Here is a 9,064-nt window from a genome sequence, read left to right on the forward strand (position 1 = left end):
TTTAAGCCCCCCTCACCCCCTGTAAGCCCTGACTGGCCGCACTCAGCTCTGCCCGCAGCCTTCTCTTCTCCAGGCTGAACACCCCAACTCTCCCAGCCTGGCCCCATAGCAGAGGGGCTCCAGCCCTCGGAGCATTTTTGTAGCCCAGTAAGCTCTGCAGCACCCAGAGGCAGCCCTTGGGTTCGTGAATCTCTTGAGAGAAATGTTGCTGGGCAGGCCCTGTGGCAGGAAACTCATCTTCCTCAGAGCTGGTATTTAGATTCTTCCACTCGCGTTTCAGGCAGCCTGTAAGCCTTCAGGTTTCTAAGCAAGCACTTGGCACCTGACCACTGCGAAAGGCTGCGGATGGAACTGGTGGATAGAAGTTTTTTCACCCAGGTGAAAACTTCTAGGGTGAAACTGCCCCAGCCGTACAGCTGAGCCCAGCCAGGACTGACAAAAGGTCACCAGGAGCTTCAGTTCTGCTGTAAAGAGCCCGATTCTTCGGGCGTCTCTACAAATGCAGCAGGGATGTTTTCTGGGTAATAAGATACCTTAAAACTGGAGTCATTTTCCAAGAGAAATGCTATTGCTTGGAACTTAAAACCCCATTTTCCTTTGCAAGCTGCAGAAGTTCCATTACTGTCATTGAGCTAAACGGAGAACTCCTTGATGGCGAGCTGTACAGCACTGATTTTGCAGTGTTAAGCCATTTCAGTACGGGGGGCTGATTCTGGCCAGCTTGGGAGTGAAACTCATGGGACTCCTGCTGGAGCAGGGAGCAAGGCTAGCCTGGTGGGAGTGTGTTGATACAGTATTCGGGTAAGCTTCTAGTAGACATGAATTCAGCAGTAAAAGTCTTATGTAAGGTTTGTTCAAGCCTTTTAAGACTTAAATCCATGACTGATAAGTGTGTTGCTGTTAGCAAATAACAGGCTGACCCCCAGCTACTTGGGAGAGCCCGGTTCGGTGTGGGGGCCAGATTAAAGAGCGAGGATCTGCAGACATCTATCTACGCCGCATGTGCAGTAAGCCGCTGTTGGAGAGTTTACCCTTCAGTCCTTGCGAAGTGGCGAAAGGCAGGTTTCTTCACCTGTAATCTGCAATAATGATGTTTGCAGAAGGCTTTGACGAGAGTTACGTGCCAGAAGTCGTGCGTTAAGCAAGGTGCCCTTTATCCTCCCACTGCAGAGCTATCTGCTCTCAGGTTATCTCTCCTCCGAGCCTTGCCTCGTTGGCTCCCCCCCATCCCTCAGCCCCCGCGCTGAGCTCCTAGCTTGCAGGGCTCGCTGAAGTCCAGCTGTTTGGTTCCAGAGGGTGAAGGGGGAAATGTGCACTGCTATGAGGATGTTAGTTAATTTTTTCTTACGTTGAAGTCTTGGCATTCGTCTTCCCAGTGACAGCTGATAAAGCGTTACGTCTCGTCCTGAGACCTCGTTTCAGTCCGTAGTTGCAGTTGGCTGCAGGCTGTCTTGTGGCAGATTTGCGTTGCTGCCTTTGGCTGACGTTGGACAAAGAGTTGAACCTGGCTACTTAGAGCTAAAATCCTCATTTGGAATGAGGTGTTTCTTGGGCTTTGTCAGCAGAAAGTCAGACATCAAGCAGAACCCCAAAACGCTCCATTTTCATTGCTTAACCGCCACAGTTTGAAAGAACAAGCTAATATGCTGAGAGTCAGTCCGTGTCGTCCGGCTTCCTTGCCTGGTCATAGAAACATTTGCTCTGTGTGTGCTCATTATAAGCAAGAAGGAGAACAAGGGTGTTGACATTACATCCTCCTCCCTCCAAATCTCTAGTCCAAGAAGAAACCGTACACCTCAGTCTGACTACTGGGAAAATGTTGAATCTTGGAGTTAATCTCCTCCACAGGGCATGTATCTCCCTTTCCTATCACTGCTGCCCCTGCCTTTTATACGCCAGGCAACTACTGCCATGAACATTTTTGCCTCCTTGCGACACGGGGAGGAGAGAGGATGGGCTCTGCAGTCACGTAGGGAGGCTCTTGGTAGGTTGGTACAGAGGGGAAGTGGTAAGCTGGAACGCGTAGAGAGAGAATTACAGAAATAGGAGGGTGGCAGGCAGACATTCTGGTAGAAAGGCTCAAACGTGCCGAGGCTGGAAGGAGAGTGACCTGGGGAACTGGCAGGGGTTTCGTTCCAGTACATCTCCACCATCACAGGCACTGGTTAACAGTCCCGCTAATTATGCACCTTACTTCTGGCACCTGGAAATTTTGAAATTCATAGCTGACAGACACAATTTCTAGCCTTACTGGCTTTTATGGGAGGTTTTAAAGTCTCTTTTGGTGATCTAGCCGGTATTTAAACTCTTTGCAGTTCTGGTTTTAGACTATGACATTGAATTCCCTTAATGCCACTTTTGAATAAAATTTGTCGACTAGAATTGTATTTTCCTATACAGTTGCTTACGGCTGAAGGATTCGAGCATTAGCTGTTGAAAAGACATAACAAGTTTAATTAAGTGAAACGTGTAGCTGCTGTACTACCAATACTGCCTTCGCAATTCAGTTTCATTCATCTGAGCGGGTTTCTCTAGGGACATACACCGAATTCATACCAGTCATATCATAACTTTTTCATTTGAATTAATTAAGGCCTTTTTCATTGAGTCTCTTGGTGTGGTTTCCTTCTGTCTCTGTTTGTTTGCCAGAGAAGCGTGCCAGGTACTAGTGCTGCGCCGCTGAAGTAGCCCGTTGAAAAGACGTGGGTAGCTGGGAATCTCGTTTATGTAATGAGAAAGGCAAGTCCTGGCAGTTTGCAGGGCTAAAGTGTATTATCTGCAGAAGAAAGACACTAATTGCTTCCTTATTGTCAATATTTCAGCCATTGGTAACGCATACGCGGTATTGAGCAACCCGGAGAAGAGGAAGCAATATGACCAGTTTGGCGACGAGAAACTCAACCCTGCTCGGCATGGACACAGTCACTCGGACTTCCACCGCGGGTTTGAGGCAGACATCTCCCCCGAGGACCTCTTCAACATGTTTTTTGGTGGTGGTTTTCCTTCTAGTAAGCATGTTAAACCTTAATCTCTTGGGTGGGATGGGACCTGATCCTTTTGACAGAGAAGCAAAGCAGTAGTGATTTGTTTGGCCGTGCAAGACTTGCTGAGTTCGATGAGAGAGAGTTCTCCGTCACACATGACCTAAACACCTAGACTTTTCTAAATTGTTCAGCTGGGTATTTGGAGAGCTCAGCGTCCAGCGGGTAACACCATCAGAGCTGGACTTTTTCCCAACTTCAGGTATTTGTTAGCTGTTACTAAGTGGGGTTGAACGTTAGGACAAAAAATGACTTGTTTTAAGGCTAGTTGTAAAAATAATCTTGTTCTGAAGAAGGCTTTTCTGCCTGGTGGTTTTAGCAGTTAAATCTTCTCATCAGAACAAGTTATGGTAATGCCCGGGTCTTGTTACCGATCTGTAGCTGCTCTGCCACGCAGCTGAAGCGATTTCTCTGAGATCAGCATCCACTGTGTCCCATAAAAAAAGAGGAAAGTGTTATTTCTAGAGCGTAATTTAAACACCTTGGATTGAAAATTAGATCTGCGTCGTGTCTAGCCACAGTGCTGATCGTGGTTTGGGTAACAGGAAAGAACCGAGTGACCGTTCCTTCACTTGATTGGTTCCGATCAAAAAGATGCAGATTTAATACAAAGATAAGGGTATTTTAGAAGACTCCCTTACATTTGCCCTGGTCAAATTTGACTGGCAGTGGAGGCAGTGGTTATTTGACCTCTGTGGACCAGCTTGGAAAAATAAATATTTTTCTTTCAATTGAGAAGATTTACTCGGGTAGCTCTCTCCTATCTGGTATGTAAGAGTTAACACGCTAATGTCGAGTACTTGCAAAGGCACCTTGAAGCCTTCTGCAGCATTCACGTTCTGCCTGTCAGAAAGGAAAGGCTACTCCAGTAAAAACAGCAGGTTGCTATTTTTTACTTTTTAGCTCAGTCTTATTTTTTTCCTTTCCTCACCCTCCCAAGAGAATTCAGGACCGCTTTCTCAGCCGGTTTCCCTTTTCAGCTGTAGGTTTGACATTTAAAACAAGACATGGAAGAGCTCTGGTTTTAGGGTGGAAAAACTACCAAAATTATTTCTTTTTGTAATTGGTTTTAATCTAAGGTAAATTCAGTTAGAAGCGAGGAGGCCTGTACGAGATACTCTCTCTACATAGCTGACCCTGCTTTGAGCAGGAGGTTGGACCTCCTGAGGTCACTTCCAACCGCAATTTTCGTATGATCATACAGAATCCTATAGAGGGATCTCTGTGCCCCCCACCAGTTTGCCTTCAGACATACCTGCTCAGAACACCTTAGGAATACTCCTTTTTCAGCTCTGGGTTGTCAACTTTGTCAATGTTGGCTTCAGGTGATGAATAGAAGTATTTTGTGTGGATTCTTCTATTGGTTTCCTGTGGCGTCCCATCTCCGCTTCGCCCAAAAGCTGCAGCCATCTCTGTCAAGGCAGCGTGATGGGGTGGCTCAAGTCAAGGGCCTCGGCCATGCGGCCTGCCGACCAAAACCATGGACCTGCATCTTGTGCCCTGGGACCTACGCAGGGATCTCGGGAATAGCCCAAGTCTGCCAAATGACCATTTCACTGAGATGCCCCGGCTCCAGCCTGGAAGCAGCCCAGCCGGGCAGATGTGCTGTCCTTCCTCCGGCGCTGGCCTGGCTGGCTACGTGAAGTAGGCTGAACCGAGAGCGGTGGTAGCGGCACACCAGACCTAAGTGCGAGCACAGCGTGGATTCCTTTACAGTCTCTACGTCCTCGTATCTTTGCCGAGTGCGGCCCGAACCAAAGAAACATATCAAGCCCATCCTGACGATGTTCAAATTTAAAATTTGTGAATTTGCTGTTGTCAGCACCCAGTCTACTTTTTCCTACTGTGTTTTTATTGGTGAGGCTGACAGGGAACGTGGCCACCTTTTGTGGTTCCTTCCCGGCCAGCCAGCACCGTCTCACATACCCTGATTTCTGTGTAACCGTTGTCTTTTGCCTATAGGTAATGTTCATGTATACAGCAACGGCAGGATGCGATATACCTACCATCAGAGGCAGGACAGACGAGAACATCAGGGTGACGTAAGTAGAGAAGAGGCGGCGGAGGGGGGGACTCTGGGGGTCTAAAGGTTTTTCCGATACAAGGATTGCGAGCTAGTTGGTCTGTCTGTCTTGTGAAACAGTCCTGCCTGTTTCCACACACCCCCCAGACAGAAAGCTGGAGCCGTGGGAAGTGAGCTGCCTGCAGAATTTACACCAAGTTGCGGTTTAATTTACTGGTGGTTGTTCTCCCGGGACTCTCATAGCTGTCGTCCCATGGGGAAAACGCTGGTGTGTCTTAAAACATTGTTGCCTTGAAATAAGGTTGCACCCGTAAAGTGTACCCGTCTTTACCACAGAATAAGCATTTCCTTTCTGATGTAATTCTGTAATTTCAAAAGGTAAATCCAGTTTTGAGATAATATGGATACTCGTGGCTCCTCCCAGCATGAACTCATTCTCTCTTTTATTCTGGTATTGAAGATGGGGTGTTTCTAATCTGTGATGCTTAATTAACCCAGGAAGACACTTTATAGCATGAGCTATTTTTATGTTTTCCCATCACAGAAAATCTAAGTATAACTCCAGCACTCCAAGCCCTCTGGCCTAGAGAACTGAGGGACTTGCTGTGTAAGAGACCAGGGTTATGTCTTGAAGATTACTATGTTCTGGGGATAGCTGATTATGTTTTTTTAAAAAGCCAACCGACCAAACAACAAGAACTTCCTGAATATTTTTTCTCCAGCTTAAAGGGGAAAGTGTCCTTTTCTGGAACTGGAGGGAGCTCAGGAGGTGAGGTAGAGGGGGAATTACTTTCATCTGACACTGAAGAGGGGAGAAGGCTTTCCATAAAACCAGTTCTGCTCACTAGCACAAGCAGGACAGGAACCACATATGCTCTAGAAAAACAAAATACGGGCATGAGGCATTTGCAGTTCACTCAGAAGGTTCCCCTTGCCAGTCCCCTCTGCCCTTTGTCACATTCGGAGAAGGGGCGGTGGGTTTGGACCTTCAGAGTCACACTGCTCTTTCTGGAGGGGAACTGTGGGCTACTGGGTTCCCCCCAGTTATTTTGGAGTGCCTCCTAAGCCGAACGCCTGCAAAAAGCAGGAGAATCGAGGTTGTGTTAGGGCTGGGAGGGAGGGAGAGCGATGCTATGGGATCCCTGCGTACAAGTGTATGGGTGACGCTCCACTGTGTGTTTCTGTTCCTTCAGGGTGGCCTTGGGTTGTTCGTCCAGCTGATGCCTATCCTCATCCTGATCATTGTGTCTGCCCTCAGCCAGATGATGGTCTCCAGCCCACCCTACAGTTTGAGCCAGAGGCCGTTAGTACCCATTACTCTGAAACTTATCCAACTGGGGAGGGGCGTGGGGTCTGGAGGGCAGGGTGGTGTGATGGGGTAGGGATCTAGGCTCTCTGTTTTTTCTGCCTTTTTTTTTTTTGCTTTACCTCATCGCACTGTTGCTGCCAGATGTCTCTCACATCAGTGAAGGTCTCCTCATTCCTCAAACAGGTCTTGAAGGTGGAAGGTGTGGGCAAGGTTGGAGGGTGCTCACTTGCCTAAGGGAGGCTGGTCTTTGACAGAGACCTTCTGCAGCCCATACCCACAACGGGGTGTGTCTGTCCTGGAAAGGGACAGACAAAATGACTTTGGGAGACTGCAGAATGAATTGAGATGTAGGGTTAAATTGGGGTGTGAAAAACGAAAGCCAGAGTTGTTCTTCATGAAAGTCTCAGTTTATGCCTAGTACAAAGCAACAGAGTAAGAGAAGAACGAATAAAAGACAATCCTGTAGAGTAAAAGACACTCTCAGAAGAAACGCCCGGCTTTTGAACTCCAATCTTGCCATGAAATAGCTATGGCCAGACATTTACTATGTGAAAGTGAAGCTGTTTCATTCTAGATCCTGTGGAAATGCCCCGGTCTGCTCATTTGGCTGACGAACGAAATGAGTCTTTATTCTTACTCACTTTGCAGTGCCAACAAAGAGTGGGAAAACAGGCTTGATTTCTGGCTGCTTGCATCATTCCTGACAGAAGCATAATGTGTTTTCAGTGGAAGTTCCTTACATGTATTTAAAGAGGGTAGACTTGGTTACAGCCCAGTTGGGCCCAGTTCAGTTTCATGGGTGACAACATTTGCCATTGACGACATTAAATCCTATAAAGCCCAGCTTAGCTTTGGGGTCCAAGGTAAAGACCACGATATTAGTGCTTGGAACCAAAAGAGACGGGGCGGTTTTGAAGAGGGCGTGGTTAAGGGTTACTCTGAGATGCTGAAGAGTATTGGGATGCGATTCCGGCAGTTGGTATTAGGACTGCAAAATTAAGTATTATATATGTGTACTGGTTTGTTTTACACTGGTGGAGAGGCAGTTTGTGGGGCGGGAAGATGTTCAGTGGAGGGTGGCATTGAAGTGGCCAGGGATTTGCTTCCAGCCTTAGCTGCCAGAGGAAAGCGGTCCCCGAGCCCCAGGTGTTTCTCTGCTGCTCGGTTCCCCCTTCCCTGCGCTGTCCCCGTCTCTGCGCACTCGGGCAGCAGCAAGCAAACCGATTTCCGAGTTTGGCTTCGGACAAAGAGCGGGAAGCGAGTTGATCCAGTGCTCCCTCATCCTTCCTGAGTGACCGAGGCACTTCAAATGACGTTCGCTGGGGAGCGAAAGGCGCCCTGTGCCGGCAGGCGGTGCTGCTCGCTTGCTCGCGCCGGCAGCCGGGCTCCCGTGCCTGGCGTAAGGGGAAACGCCGTGCTTGGCCGCCCTCCGGCAGGACGCTGGAGCTCGCCGCGCTGAACTCGGTGAGCAGGAGGCGAGAAGCTTTTTGAACCTGGCGAGCTTTTGATGGCACGCGGGGATTTCAGTGCCGCTTCTTGATAGTGGAGCCGTCACTGAGAAAGGCGGAGTCCTAAAGAACCATTTGTCACTCCGTTGCCATTGTAAATCTCTGCCAAAAATCAGCTTTCTGCTGAAAGACCTGTCTAGTTGTGGGCCTGTCTGTGCCACCCTGCTCTCCAATAACGCCTTTGCCTGACTTAATTGCACGTCTGACTTCAGGTGGCAGGTTCCTTGCGCCAGGTCCTGCCCTTATTTTCATGCTTTACACTCAAAGCAGGCTGCTGAGGCTCTGCAAGCCTCAGTACTCCTCCTTTGAGGGCAAGCTTTGTAGCCCCCATAGTTCATCTTTATACAAAAGAGGAATAGGAACTTTGGGAGAGCTTAGGGCTCTGTCCTGACAGGTAAAATAGAGAGCTGAGCTCCTCCCAGACTGCGTCTCTGCCAGCAGGCACTGCCGGAGATGCGTTAGCCTTTGTCTCGAAAAATGCCAGGAGAGCTTTTTGGTGACGTTCAGTCTATCTGGTTACCCACCACTCGTCCCTGAGTGCTGGACCTTGATGAAACGTGCAGGAGCCTTTGAATCACTCCTGTAAACCCTGATAACAGACTGAAGGGCGAGCCGGATGAGTTAATGTTTATACCTGGCTTAAGACTCAGGCTCGCTTTTAATGCAGCAGCCAGCTGGTATTTATTATGGGAAACTTTGGGCACGGCTCCAGATGGAGCTGTTCCTGACGAATCCAGCGTTTGGGCACAGGTCCCGTGTTACAGCTTGCAAACACGCCCTAGTATCTCTAGGTTTGCTGGAGTGTTGGGGATAATAAGCACAGGGCTCTGTCTGAAACGCAAATCCACGGGGGCAGGGTGAGAAGAGATTTCCTTGTAGAAAGTGCTTTCTGTACTCGTCGGTGCAGGCTTGAGCGCAGAGCGGGTCTAATTTTGTTCTTGCAGCAACCGTGTTCGTTGCGGCATGTGATGTGGTAGAGGAAGCTGACGCTCTTGGGGTTAGCAGATATCCTAGCAGGGGGGACTGGGTTCGACCGACGGGCAGCCTCGCTGAGCAGGGCGGGGGGGCTCTGGCTGGGGACCTGTCCCAGCCAGCCCCTGCTCTGCCCTCCCCTCGCCGCGCCAGCACCGGCCTCCGAGCTGTGCAGCCATCCCTGGGGCTCGCCGCCAAAACCAGATGATGG

General features: G+C 49.1%; 1 protein-coding gene across 1 annotated transcript in view; it reads left to right on the forward strand.

The window, feature by feature from the left end:
* The window catches only part of DNAJB12 (DnaJ heat shock protein family (Hsp40) member B12), a 19,247-nt gene that overhangs the window by 6,630 nt on the left and 3,553 nt on the right, over nucleotides 1-9,064 (forward strand). The window contains exons 5-7 of the mRNA XM_035896678.1: nucleotides 2,823-3,008; nucleotides 5,004-5,083; nucleotides 6,258-6,367. Coding sequence (XP_035752571.1) covers nucleotides 2,823-3,008; nucleotides 5,004-5,083; nucleotides 6,258-6,367 — 376 coding nt within the window. The remainder of the gene's footprint in view (nucleotides 1-2,822; nucleotides 3,009-5,003; nucleotides 5,084-6,257; nucleotides 6,368-9,064) is intronic.

The sequence above is a fragment of the Egretta garzetta genome, unplaced genomic scaffold (assembly GCF_000687185.1).
Source record: "Egretta garzetta isolate BGI_Z169 unplaced genomic scaffold, ASM68718v1 scaffold536, whole genome shotgun sequence".
Lineage (NCBI taxonomy): Eukaryota > Metazoa > Chordata > Aves > Pelecaniformes > Ardeidae > Egretta > Egretta garzetta.